At 35.4% G+C, this 15,024-nt stretch overlaps 1 protein-coding gene across 11 annotated transcripts in view; it reads right to left on the reverse strand.

Moving 5' to 3' along the window:
• The window catches only part of Nrxn3 (neurexin 3), a 1,519,933-nt gene that overhangs the window by 138,550 nt on the left and 1,366,359 nt on the right, over window positions 1–15,024 (reverse strand). For 7 of the 11 annotated variants that reach the window (XM_042692576.1, XM_042692579.1, XM_042692578.1 and 4 more), the window contains 2 exons: window positions 10,150–10,239; window positions 4,658–4,965 (listed from right to left, as the gene is read on the reverse strand). In XM_042692576.1, coding sequence (XP_042548510.1) covers window positions 4,658–4,965; window positions 10,150–10,239 — 398 coding nt within the window. The remainder of the gene's footprint in view (window positions 1–4,657; window positions 4,966–10,149; window positions 10,240–15,024) is intronic. The other 4 variants (XM_042692577.1, XM_042692581.1, XM_042692583.1 and 1 more) reach the window with 1 other exon arrangement.

A 15,024-nucleotide genomic window follows, 5' to 3' on the forward strand; every position in this document is an offset into this window, starting at 1 on the left:
TCAGCATCAATACACACAGCCAGTCGTAAGCTAATGACAAACCAGCCCTCTTTCCCTCTATCACAGCAAGGAACCTGGATTCCTCTTATTTGTACTACTCAAAGTATGTGCAAATAGAGATTTCACAACAGGAAATCTTGTTCTAAGGTCCACAGAAGGTTTGGATTGGTTTAGAAGTGAAAGAAAATGTCCAAGATGAATACTGAGGTATGAAAGAAGTACAATCCCGCTATATCATAGACGTTTTTTTATTAATAAGGCCTAGTATTAGCCCCTAAATTCTACCCTGGCCCTTCTGACAAGCTCTATTTTCCCCAAAGCACCTAGCCTCTACTCTGAAAAAAAGTTACCACTTTGGATTCTACTGTTAGCAGTAACAGCTCCACTTTGTATGGTAGTCTGATGCCTAATGGATACTCCAAATGCTAGAGATAGAATAGAATAATAATAAAACCTCTAAAACATCTCTAATCTAGCACTGTGCGGTAGGCATATTCTGAGCATTTGAGCTATCCTATAGTTCAGGCACTAGAACCTCCCACTTCACAATACAGTTAACTCAGATTGGTTATATTCCTCCCTCCAATACTGGGAAAGCCCTGGAAGCCTAGAACAATGGAGTATGATGCAAATAATACAATGCCAGTATCTATCTCCAAGGTCAACATGAACTGGCAGCATCTTTTTCCATTTCCTTGAAACTCTGGGAACCCTGAGACTTCATGAATGGAGGCAGACTTCTCTGCTGAAGAGACCACAGCGAGAATCTTAGAGAATGTGTGGAAGAAGGAAAATAGCCCAGTTGTTACACTCAGGTGAAGGGGACTCTAGGGATGGGAGACCATTCAGTCCCCGCAGACCGTGGGCGAGCCCCGTCAACGCCATGAGGGCTGAACTCAACTGACCAACTAATGAGATCTCATGGCATGTTGTTATTTTAAGCTACTAACTTGTAAGAAAATTTGTTTGTTATTTTTCCCTCAGAAATAGTTATCTCAAACATATATACTACATCTAGGATCACTCAGTTGATATGAACAAATTCAATTTAGACCCAGGTTATATATAGTATATACAGATTGTCACTAAGTTACAGCCTGCCTTACCACTGGAAAAAATATGTCCAAAGCACCCTGATCCTTCTAGAAGAAAAGCTAGTCCACAGCTATTCTGTTTCCAGTTGTTGAATGGCTATAATAATGCCTTTCCTATGTTAAAAAAATTCTAATACATATAGGAATTAATGTTAAATGAAATAATTAATAAATTAAATTGTTAATTAAATTAATTTTAAATGATTGGAAGTAAAAGCTAAGCTTTTAATTTAAAAGTATTGTATATCAATTTGCTTTCTCTATGTACTTCCACTTTCTTCCCCCCAAAAGGAGCACTAAGAGACTCCCACCTTAATACAGAGTCAAGTTCTTTAGCTTGGGCACAATAAGATAGCCCATGTCACTCACAAGCAATTCCTACTCATGTCCTAATAAACTGGAATATCAGAAAGATCAAAGCCCCAATTACTGCCAGGAGACGGGAGCAATGGAAAGCTATATCAGCTCCAAAATGATTTGTTCATATTCACATGCAGTTAAGAGCAGCACTTTACAGTTCCCTTTGATCTGAAACAAATACTAGCCAAAGTCCACCAAAAACAAGCTTCTCAAATGCTATTTCCTTAGCTTATGCTTTAAGAAGGAATCAGTGGCTTCTTTAATTGTCATACTTTTACACTCGTGGGTATTTCTGTTCTCTTGTAACAAAGGTGAATTTAAGGCAAATTTGCCTTAATAATATCAAAGCAAGAGGACAGAGCAGAGTACCATTGGAACAGTCTTTTATTTATGATTTCACACAGATGAAAAAATAAATTACATACTAGTGACTATGAAATATAATCTTCCCAACAAAGCTTGATAAGAAATGTACTCACTATCTTGCCCATGTAATTATATCTCCTCTGTATGGTATTTTCACAATTTAAAAAAAAAAAGAAATATAATCTTCCATACTTCTTTCTGAAGTGTCTCCTAGGGAGTAGAGCTTTCTGAGTCCTCTTTATTTAAGAAAATTAACTGGACCACATAGGCATATGGAAGGTTCTAGAATAACTATCCCTATAACAGAGTTGCCAGGGTCTTGGAATTGTTTGGTAGCATTCAAAAGGGGTGGTGTTCTGAGGTCCTCACATAGGATGATATAATTGATAAAATATATATGAGGCTCAGACAGACTTGGAGATAAGGCCTTTAGGTTTTTACAGAATACAAAGCACTGTTCTTATGTCTAAGTGGCAAGAATTAAAAAGACCAAATTCATTGGCATTTGTGTTTTTAAAGAACACAGGACTTAATTATCCCTCATCTTGGTCTGATCAGTTCTGCTGGACTGCTGGCTTTCCTCCACAAGTATGTATTTACACACTCATATAAACAGAGTGTCAACAGGTATATAATTCACTTTTATAGTCTTGATAAAAAGGAAAAGGACCTGGGTTGCCAGAGGCTCACACCTGTAATCTTAGCTCCTCTAGAGGCTGCAATCTGAAGATCACAGTTGGAAGCCATCCCAGGCAGGAAAGTTCACGATATTCTTAATCTTCAATCAACCAACAAGACCACAAGCCCCCATAAAACAAAAACAAAAAACAGAAGTAGAACTGTGGCTCAAGTGGTAGAGCAATAGCCATGAACAACGGATGCTCAGGGACAGTGCTCCTGTGTATAAGCCCCAGGACTGGCACACACAAAAAAAGAAAGGTAAAAGGAGAGACATGTAGATAACACGTAGTTATTACTGGACTCCAAGGAAAAGAAACACAACTGAGAAAAAAGCTTTTGATGTGGGCTTTCCCACATACCTATTTTCTCTAAGAGAGCAGAGTTTCTGTGAGAATCAGTTACAGTCACTGACTACACTTCTGTACCTTGAAACCTGCTCTTCTCCAGAAGCATTAGCTTCTTAGTTGATAGAAAGTGTTGAAGGAATTCACCCAGTCTACTCCCATGTATGCATTTGCCACAGGAGGGAAAGCCAAAAACTGACAATTACCATGGCTTAGTACCTGGATCCCTGGGTAACATTAAATCCTCCTGTGGTCAGTGAAAATTTGGTCTTAAAAAAGACTACAGGATCAGCCATTCCCACAAAGAAAAAGCCATTTGCTCCTTTGCTTCCCACGGAGTTAGTAGAATACATTCTGACAGAAACAAAACAAGTCTGCCAAGACCTGTGCAAATAGAACTATCCTTTCACCAACAATAAAACAGATCTACTCTTGAGCTATAGAGAGTCATAATAGAAATATATATTGCCTTTTATCTTCTTTTCAGTGAATAGAGTGAGGTGTCAAGAGTTATTGCTTTAATATCAGCAGAGAAATGCTATTTTTCTCTTTTGGGCATGAGCATAGGTATGCATGTAACTGCACGTGTGATTATAAGACTGCTACGCTAGCCAGGTTCTTGGCAGCCTTTGGAAAACACATAAAATTGGCTGATAACATCTTCTGTAGCTACAACTTCAAATTGTTCCTATGGAATCATGTAAGTTGCTGTCTGGATTTCTGCTCAAACAAAAGGGAAATAGAAGATAGTGCACACTTAACTACACCTAACTTGCAGAAACTCAATGCAGAAAACTGGGAATCAGTAAGAGACTTAATTGATTATTGATTTTTAAGTTTACAGTGTCCAACAGAGTCCATGTGTGAGGGATGTCAAAGGCTCAATTAAGCTTTGGATAATGTTTTAAAACTGAGAAACAGAAAGGGCATGTACCAATGTACTGAGTTTTCTACAAACACTAACCAGGCTAGGGGTAATTTCCCCACAAGCAATTGGAATGTCTTATTTTATGCCAGAGCATTTAAGGCTAATAACTCGATTAACCTCCTACCCTCCCCCTACTAACTAGATTTATGAAATGCCAAGGGAGTCAGGAAAGTATTAAGCTTTAGCTTGGATATAATTACTTTAAAATAGAAAAACAAAATCCTTACCACAAAACTAAGGACTTCCTGCATAGCTAAATTAAAACCTTCACATTTTTCTAATGTAATTAGTATCTTGGTCAAATACAAAGGAAACAAAATGGACCAAAATGACAGATGATTAATCAAGGCTTAATATCAAACAAAAAGACTGTATTTCACATGAATTAGTTGAACTTATAGCTTCAATTGCCCTTGATTTAATGATACCCATTGGCCTCCATAATGAACAATTCATGTTCTAGCAAAGCCATCTGGAGGATATGAATAGAATTGAACTAGGATACAGTCTTTTCCTATGATAGCAATTCTTTTTCCTTTTTTTTCCTTTTCTCTTTCTATTTGAAAAGAAAAGGTAATAAAATGAGAGGAGGGAGAATATCATATTAAAATTGTAATCCATTTTTCATTGTGAATAACAGCTTTACCATTTCAGTGAAAAATATGGGACATTATAACCCATGAGTACCCTAAGACTTTTACAACTCCTTTAGCAGTGAATTCATTTTTCTCTACTCTTGGGTCTTATTATGATAAGCATCTTCAGGTATCCTTCCTTCCACACATAGTAATTCAAATTCTTTAACTGCATCGAGCACTGGGCATAATAGTCATATTTCAAAGACAAAAACTGCAAAAGCAATTGGTATGCAGAGCATGGCTTACCTGAATGCTGGCTGTGGAGCGATTCTTGCGGGTTGTGGTAGTTGCCATTGTGGTGGTGGTTTCCATGACCGTAGTCGACATCTCTGGTGGCATGGAGGTTGTCTGGGTCGTTCCCAAGATTGATGGGACTTCTCCCACCAGCCGGACACTTCCATTGATTTTAATATTAGGGTTGTTCTCAGCTGCCATGTTCAGTACTTTCAGACCATCATAATAGAGCCCAGAGAGTTGGCCTTGGAAGAGGCGTCCTTTGTCCTTTCCACCAATGGCTATTTGCGCCTGGGTGTTGAAGATGGTTAGCTGCCGGCCTAGTGGGTTGGGTGGAGGAAATATTATTATTTTTGTACATTTTATATCTTTACTTACCTGGTTTGAATAACCAAGCATTAAGACAGGCTCCCTTGAGCAATTAAAGTGGGGGAAAAACATGGATGATAAATATTCAGTATCAACACTGGCAAGTAACATTTTGTTATGGTTATCTCTTCCACTGTCTAGCTGAAAGGCCTATATAATCTGAATAATCTAGTCTTTATTTTATATTGTAAAAAAGAAGAAATTTTGGTTCAGTGATGAGTGCTATTGCTTAGATATATACCTATGGATGAAAGCAATACCCAAATCAGGTGATGGCTAGAATAAATCATCAGAGATGCCTATTAATTTTTTATGCTACAAATTAACATAATAATTAAATAGGAGTGAGTTTTGGCAAAACTCAGTGATGAATGTGGACACTGAATTTAAAAAATAGGACTGATAAACTCCATTTACTGATATTAAGAGACTTGGATTCACTGCATGCTTATAAACATGGACGTTGTAGTCATCAAATACATAATTTCCCATAATTTTTACTAGTGAATAATAGTAACCTCTATTGACTGTTTAATAACATTGTGATGAATACATATCTACTAATTTTGAGGATGAGAGATTTATGTTCACATAACCAAGCCATAAGCATATAACCATGGTCATATAACTATGACTTATAGTCATATGTGGTGTGGATAGAGCTCCTCAACTGGGGTAGGGAGCTAATGGGAATATATCATTTAGTATCAATGCATTTTTAAAGGCAAAATGGGTATTAATGGAGAAACCAACACGTAAAACTCCTTAAATGGCACAGAAATATGGTAATGAATTGGAAAATATTAGTAATTTATCTTATTTGGAGTTTCCATCTGGGGAACATTTATACTTCTGTGAAAAGAGAACCAACAAAAAAAAATCATGGCAGAATAGAGTATAGAAGAGCAGTACTCAAGTAATCTTACTCCTAATGATTTCTACTTATTAGAAAATATTCTATCTCAATCAGGATCTTTCTTGGAAAAAAACAACAGTGTTTAGAACTCGTTATAATTTATCATGAAAACAGCGGGTTAAAAGTTTTTCCTTAGTATTATTTCTTAATTTTATTTCTGTCAGCTTTTTTTATATGGAGAAAAGGTAAAAATACTAATGGAATTGAATATATCCCTTTGAAGTTTTTCTTCAGTCAATGTGAAACCCGTGGTTCTACTCATTCTTAATCAAATCATCTAATATATTAGTCATAAATACCTGGAAACAATTTTCTGTTATTCTGAACTGTTTAATAAAAGGAAATATACTTCTAGGAATCTGAGGTTTAGAACCTCTAATTTATTGAAGAGAGGCATACTATGGTGTCTGAACTCCTAGCTTCATTATCTAGCAGCAGGTCTTCAAGGCTATGCAATGTTTGGCTACCCTTAAATTTCTGGCATATAATGGGAAATTCCTTCTCAAGCTACAGTATAGAAATGAGGAGACAGAGAAGGGGTTCTTGGCTAGAGTCAAAATCGATTCTAGACTAAAGTCAACTTCACTCACCAGACAACTTGTAAGTGCCTATTACAAAGAAATATTTATAAATAATACCTGTTCAGGAAATTGGGAAACTTACCAGAGAATTTTGTTACAGTGGAAATGATTAACATAAGAATCTCTGGTCCAGAGTAAAGGGATCTATAGGCTTAACAGAATTGTCTAGACCCCAAGGGTGAATGGAACCAGATCAAATGGATTTCATGATGGTTCCCTCAGTTCCTTTACTATTTTTCTGGCCATCAGCCTCATGAGATGAAGCATAACACTTAATGCACAGTAACACAGGCTAATGGAGTAGAGTTCATATGACTCATGATTTATTTTGGACAATAGCTTTTTTTAATGGGAGCCCTAAATTTACTACAATAGGAATGGCATGGTGGATGAGGAGAAGTAATGCTTCCTGAACTTTGCATAGGCATTTGGAAATGCTTACAGCAATTCAGAAAATGCTGTTAATGCTCCTAACAGGAGATTTCTTAGGCAAAAAAAAAATCACTATCTCCATGCTAGAAACTCAAATGTTAAGTTTTCTCTTCCATGTACACAACTATGTATCATTCATAATCTTCATGTACCTCCTTCTCTTTTTTAATGTTATCCAGCATTGGTGGTTAGTTGACAGATGAACAATCTGATTATAGACTATTTTATATTCTAATATTCTTGAAACTGCTTTAAAATGATAACCTCTATAAGGGTTCCCACTTTACCTTCCTAGTAGTATCATTCTGCCAATGCTAACAAGTAAAAAGAAGGTCAGAAAAAATTGAAATTCAAAACCTGAATTACACTGGCTGGAAATGATGGATTGCTTTCATTCCCTTTGCTAGAGTTTACTACATAAAGTGCTCTTTGCTTATTTGAGATTAACCCAAGAATTTGAAAAGGCTAGATATATTTGGGGTTTATAAGATTAAATTGCTGCTTCATTCTTGGTTATCACTTCTTTGACTAATCATTACTTGGAACTGAAATACTTGGTGGGTGACAAAGGAAAAGGGGTTACCTATGTTTCCATTTTTCTATCACACTGTAGGAAGCATTTGGGTTTCTATTTGCTTGCCTGGATTTTTGTTCCTCAAAACTTTCTGCTAGCCCTCTGTGTTTTGGTTTAGATGCTTACTACAAGGCTAGAAGTCACTGAGAGAGCCCTCTCTGTCTCTTCCACTGCTTCCTCTGACTGGTTTAGTTCTTTCAATTAGGTGGGGGGAGATTGCATAAATGAAAAAAGCCATCACTAATCTCTGCCTATGAATGAAGTGAAAGTTTCTCTTTCAACCATTTTTCCTAAGAGATTACAAAATCAATGCCAGATCTCATCCTCATTATTATTAGTTCTTGGATCATTGTTTTTTGAATAAGTGACCATTATCTATGGACATTGACACATGTTTGTGTATGTAAGTATGTATATATAGTCATATATATCTATATCACAGCCTGATAATTGGCGTTTCAATCAATAATACAAAATTTGGTTATCACATCAGTATAGGATTGAAGCAGGAAACTTTTTGTTTTGTTTCAAGTACACGTCCTTTTAAAACTTATTAACTGTTATCTCATTTGGACATCAGATCCACATATGCTTAAATTAAATCTTTGCTTGTCCCCAGTCAGTGTCACACAAAGACTAATTAATTAAAGCTCAGAACATCCTTGGGGGAATAGGCAGTATTATTTCTCCTCTTCTCAGAGGGGAAATCTGAGACATACAGAATTTAAGTGGATTGTCTAAGGTCAAAAATCAGTCAATAGCAGACAGAGACAGAAAACAGACTTAGGAATGCTGTGACCTAACTCTCTTCCCCGAAGCCAGAAATAATTCAGCAGAGGCATTAAGTATTTCCTAATATATCTGTCTCATCATCCTTCTGTCTTTATTTTTTAAACCCATTGTCTTTAAAGGGTCTCTCAATACATGTTTTCTGTTCCTTCTCAGAGGAAAGTCAGCTAGGCAGAGGAAGAGCTAAAGCAATAGAACAAATGTTACTCTAATTACATAAAAAAGTAATTTCAGTGGAAACCATATAGAAGAGAACCTTTAGAGTTTGCATAAAGTCTTCTCAATACTTATGCTTTGATAACATATACATTTGATTAAGAAACTAAGATACCTCCCTCCATCCCACTTCAACCACCCCTCCCCCCAGCCTATCCCTTTACTTCTGTATCCAAATGAATCTTTCTCTAGGAAAGCCAACTGATAAGATGTTATCATAAAGAAAACTAAAAGCTTACTAATTGCTTTATAATGGTTTATACAAATGAAAATGCCTGGCATGCTATTAAACTTAGACTTCAAAAGGCAATGAAGTAAAATAAATAGTATTAAACGTAAAATTAAATGAAACCAAAAAAAAAAGTTCTCTCAGGCATATGAGACTCAGACATGCATCTAGTTGCCTTTTCCTTTTTCAAAGTGAGGTGATCATTGTCTTTATTGTTAAAGGGACTTTATGAGCTGGTGATTACAAAACAAAATTATTTGCTTTTTAGAGTTATTCTTAATTTATTTTTAATTAGACCACAGATGTGGGGAAACAGGGCACACAGTTAAGACTTGGTGAGGATTTTCCATGTTCAAAAGTCTGTATATCTTCATTCAACTTAAAACTATCACCAACACTTGTTTCTTAAGTGGTATAGTATGTAAAAGCCCCAATTACTCCTTTTAGGGAACTCAATCAAATGTCAACATATGTTAAAGGCTCACTTTAGGTCTTGAGATACAACAGCATATACTAGCTCAGGAAAGAACAGAATAGATAGTTTTTAGAGATAGAGAATTTTCTTCACTGTAAAATAATAGATTATATTATAGCCATTGCGCCAGGAATTATAAGCACTGCTCTTTTATTCAGAGTGGTAGTTTCCTTCTGCAAAACAGAAGTTACTGTTTTGCCTTTCATGAGCCTTTCCTTTTCCGACTGATTGTCTTAGCCACTTACACTTTGGTTGCATAAAAAAAAATGAAATACATGAGGGTAGAACACAACCAGAGTGTAAAACAAATTTTATGTTGTTTTGTTGCAGGCAGAAACTAGATTGCAATTAATCTGGCATAAAACTGCCTTGAGTGAATTTAGAGGCAAAAATTCATCTTTCTCAGTCTTTGTTTAAAAACAAATGTGAAACACATTGCTTCCTTTATGACATTTATTTTAAGCAGTTTAAGTTACAACAGTCAATCTCCGATTTTTGTTGTTGTTGTTGTTAACAGATAGTGAAGCCAAGAGAACCTCCAGAAAATAGTTTAAAAGATACTTTTGAAATTTCTTTAGAAAGCTATGGTGTGTGAGGGAATTTAAAGCAAATTAACAAATAATGTCATGCAGTGGTTAAATTGCCATAATACATTTCTGTTTTTAGGGTTCCTGGAATTTCTTGTTTGTGCTTGTCCCACTGACAGGCTAGATGTTAGTCCCTTTAACTGTGTTTTAATGGCAATGTATTATAGCATGATTTATCAACATATGGCAGGTGGAAGCTGACACAAATTATAATGAAAATTAAAACAGTCATTTATGCAGCAGGCGATTATCATTTAAGGAACATTTATTTGCAGGCTTTAAAAATGAGGGTTTAGAATCAAATGATTTTAAAATGAAAGTTTTAACGACGGTTACCTTTTTCCTGTAGCCACTCTTCTACGGGCCGGTTATATTTGAAGGGGATTTTCTGTTTTACCATTTGGAAGCGTTCATTATCAGTGTTGCCTTTAAAGTTTAAAAAACAGCTTAAAGAACAATCTGAAAAGTCAATAAGTCATTACAAAAAAAAAAAAGCATCCTAGGTTTTTTGGTTTGTTTTATGACGTTTTTTAGAGATAGCTATCAATTTATCTTTAGTGGAGGTGGAGTTGAAGTCACTCTGCCCTGGCGGACATGTTTGGGGTCAGGTTAATCTCAGCTAGGCACTATTTCAGCATATTTTGGCATGGGATAATTATGGAGCAGGAAAGATTTGGTTGTTTACACAAACAGAGCTCATTCACTCTGTCTTGGTTTCAACCCAATTACAACTTAATTGATTCAGTTGAGACACACACATCTCAGTGATACATCTGACAGATCATTCTCACAATGACATAATGGAGCCTGAATACCCCACTATGACTAAAATGTGTCTCTATAGGAAACAAAGGGCTTTATCCTTCTGTATTCTCCTCTCAAGAATTTGTAGTGTCTCTTCTTTTTAGGAAAGGAAGCCAAAAAAGACAACTGAAATCCTTATGGGTAAGAGACATCTTACTCCATTTACAAGGTGCTGGCATAATATCACCTCTGATATCCTTAGATCTTTATTCCTTTTCCCCAGATATGTTGCACATTTAAAACCTTGAATAATTACTACCTCCTTTTCTCTCTCTCTCCCTCTCCATCTTTCTCCATTTCTCTTTGTCTATCTCTTCCTGTCTTTCTCCTTCTCTCTCCCTGTCTTTTTCTCCTCTCCTCTATTCTCTTCTCTCCTACTCTCCTCTACTCTCTTCTCCTCCTCTTCTCTCTCTCTCTATCCTCTGTCTCTCTTTGTCTCTGTTTCTCTCTCATCTTCCTGTGATGGACTCTTTTTATACAAGTAATCCACTCATAAAGTCCATTAGGGCTATTTCTTCTAAGCATGAAACACTTAATTTGTTTCAAGGCTCAAACATAAGCTTTAACTGCTAGTATGCCTCTTCTTCCTTTAGTAACTGTTATTACCACTCCTGAATGGTTTCTCTAATTAGGAAAGACACAGAGAGTGGTATAGAGAGATGCCCCTAATGAATATGCTTCAAATAACAAAATAATGAAGCCATGCTTTGGGAACTGTTCTATCTCATCAGCCAGCCCCACATTGATCTAGCAGAAACTAGTGAATTGTAATTCATCATTTTTGATTCATAGCCTTATATTGGAACTTAGGGAACTCAATTCCAAATTACCAATATTTTAAAAAATGAAATAAAAATCCCCAATCAGGCAGTTTAGAAATAATTTACTAAGAATTGTGAAAGCCAGGAAGAATATTAGGCTTAAACACAGAATTGGACTAAGTGAATAAAATCATGGCACAGAATTTTTAAATGTAGGGCCCACTCTGTCAGTTATTATTGGCTAAGAAAATTTCACGTGTGTGTGTGTGTGTGTTGTGTTGTGTTCATAAGTGCAGATGCACTTATATACTGAGGAGATCTGATGTATTGGGGGACTATGGTTTCTCACTGCCTTCTCAGATTTCAAGAAAGCTGTTTCTTCCTTAATTCCCTGGAATATTTTTTGAAAGAAAGATTCATGAGAGAGGCAGCTATGGAGCTGCTTTGAGCCTACGTTGTAGAACCTTAGGTAGCTAGCATAAAGTATAACATACTAGCATAAAAAGGAGGTTGGGGGTATGGTGTAGCCCAGGGGTACAGCATTGGTCTATTATGCTTAAAGCCCTTGGGTTAATGTCAGCACTGCAGAATAATCAAATAACAATAGGCTAATGTGTATAAAATGCAAGAAAATAGAAAGAAAAATGCACAGTTTTGGATTGCCAGGAATAAGTTTAAGTTTTTCTCAAAGAAGCCTATCTTAAAAAGAAAATGGAATAAGAGGGAGATGGCAGGCAAAGAGGAAAACTGGAAAAATCTTGATTTCTTGGTGTTTCAATAAGCCTATATTGAAGGAAGTTAATTTTACCCATAGTTACAACTACTGCTTTCTGATCATTTTTTTCCTGGTATATATCTAGGTACTTAGCATTCTATTAATCCAAAATAAAGTTGTATATATTTTCAAGTATTTTTATTTGAAAAACAGAATGTACTTTTTTGAAAAGTGCCTATATTTAATGGACTAAAAATAAAAAGAATAACTTTTAATCCTACCCAGCTGGTGATCACTATGGTAAAGAATGTTATTGATTCTCTACAGTTTTAGGCACAATGGAACACTATGCCAAGAAACTGAACAGTGTCAGATTTGTCTAGAATAAATTCTATGGATTTGGGTTTTCTGTATTTATCCTGGTTGGCTCCAACATTAAGTAGAATGAAATTCTGCTCACTGTGGAATAAATTGGTGAAGTCAATGACAAATAGAAAATTTTATGTTCTTAGTAACTTGAAGAAAATAATCAAATATAACCAAAATTCCAAAAGGTTGCAGTTTCAGATACATTATATTATTTAATGAACTGTGCTTTGATTTGCATACATAAGAGTTCTTGGCCCTGCTGAAAATCCAGACACTCATCCAATACTCTTTAAAACAGAGTGTACCATAGAAACTCAGATTGGAGTATTGTATATCTTAGAAAAATAAAGAAAAATGTTGGCTAACCATGAAGTGCTATAGTGGGAGAATAGAGGATAGCATAGCTGTGATTCAACCTTGACCCTTGTAAAAATGAACGATGGAGTCATTCTCCTCCACCTCAGCTTTAAAGACATTTAGAATACATTTTAAGTTTTCCACGCCAGACTGATAGTATCTGGCACTAAGGACAGCGATCTAGAATACTGTGAAAAGTTGTGAAAAGATGGAAGGTCATTTGAAAAACCAAACTGGTTTAAATCACCACATTAGCATTGTTCTTAGTATCTTTTCATTGTTCTTTTTGGTTTTTATTTTAATTTAGGTCAAACACTAGTAAGAATTGTTTTAGAAATCTGTGCATGCGAATGAGTTCATTTGCCCTAAGCCTCATTTACTAGATTAACTGAAGGACAGACAGCTTTCTCTATGAGAAATCATACACATGACTATTCTGTACACTGAACAAATGTCATCAAATTCATACACATTCTTATTAAATCCTCAATCACATTCAGTTGTATATTTCAGAGAGCAGTATGAAAATTTGAACAAAGAATGAAGTCATTTCTTCAACACAAATAATGCTATATTCAAGACAGACTGTCCTTATGAATAGCAATATCATAATACCATTAAAAGGTGACATAGCTGCATGATTAATTTTACAAGAAAAATGCAATAACTGTAGTTCTTAACCATACAGAGAAATTAATAATGCACAAAGAAATCTTCAAATAAACACTTCTTAAATTAACTATATGAATTTGGCACCAGCATGCAAGAGAATTTTAAGAGAGAAATCATTAGCTATATATATCTTATTCTACTTAAATATGTATGTATTCATTCTTTCTATTTCAGGTAAAGAATTGAGATTTCTATCCAGTTGGTTCTCTATAGACTATTCGCTCTACTATCAACGTTTAAACTCTTGGAGACATGTACAACATGCACTGTTGAATTATAATATTGTAAAGAGCAAAACACTCTGATTTGAAATTACTGTGGCCCAACTGGTTCATACACTCAGCTCCAACCATTTTGCAGAACTACCTCATATTTCCTACATTTTGCCTGATCCATTTACGATGAAAGGTAACTGAGTACAAGAAGTCTCTTACTTACATAAGTATATTCTGATATATATTAGAAACTTGTTAACAGCCCTTCAAATGTAAAATATTTTCAAATGAACTGAAAGATAGAACTCTTCTACAGAACAGAAAATAACAAGATCAATATTATGCTTATGCTTTTTTGTCACATGTATTTCATTTCATTAGAAGTTATGGTAACTTTCTTAAGCCCTTAATGATATAATACAAAAGTAAAAGACAATAGGATGCAGACACAAATCTGGGTTTGATTGCTAACTTTACCATTTGTAAGTTATGTCTCCTTGGACAAATCTCTTAGTTTTTATTTCCTCATTTCTCGCTTTACCTTAGTATAAGTTAATAGGAAGCACAATATATGTATGAATGTTGTGTATCTATATGTATATATGTGTGGATATATACACATATATACAAATATAACCTGAAATAGTAAATATTGAGTTTACTTATTAAACAATTAATATTGATATACTTCAACTATCTTTTTTACCAAAATGAAGCATGCTAGTTCCATGTTGGGATTGTGTGTTCTCAAAACCTTTGGAAGTCTTCCATTCCAAACACGGATGAATGCTGGTGACTCATTTCTGTAATCCTAGCTGTTTAGGAGGCTGCAATATGAGGACCAGTACAGTTCTAAACCAGTCCAGGAAGACACATACATGAAATTCTGATAGCCTTTAAGCACCAAAAAAGCTGAAAGTAGAAATGTGGCTCAGTAGGTAGAGAACTAATCAGGCAAAAAAGTCAAGAGGGAATGTGAGGCCCTGAGTTCAAGCCTTAGAACTGGCACAAAAATAAACAAACAACCAATTCACAGCTGTCTCTGATTAGTTTTGTAAAGGCTATCTTGCAAAGATTAGCTTACCATGGAAAATCAAACATCTCAAACATCCCTTCTTTTCCCAATTGTTGCTTTTATAATTCTGTATCATCAAAAATATACTTGGCTAATTGCATTTCCAAAGCCAAATGGGTTTCTAAAATCACCAAAAAGAGCAATTCAGGCATTGACAAATGTGATGTTTTTGGTCTAGTCACAGGTAATGATGATATACTACTGCTAAGCTGAGGAAGATAGCTTAAAGGTTCTGGCCATTTG

This window comes from Dipodomys spectabilis, unplaced genomic scaffold (assembly GCF_019054845.1).
Source record: "Dipodomys spectabilis isolate Male_0828 unplaced genomic scaffold, ASM1905484v1 ptg000157l, whole genome shotgun sequence".
Classification (NCBI taxonomy): Eukaryota; Metazoa; Chordata; class Mammalia; order Rodentia; family Heteromyidae; genus Dipodomys; species Dipodomys spectabilis.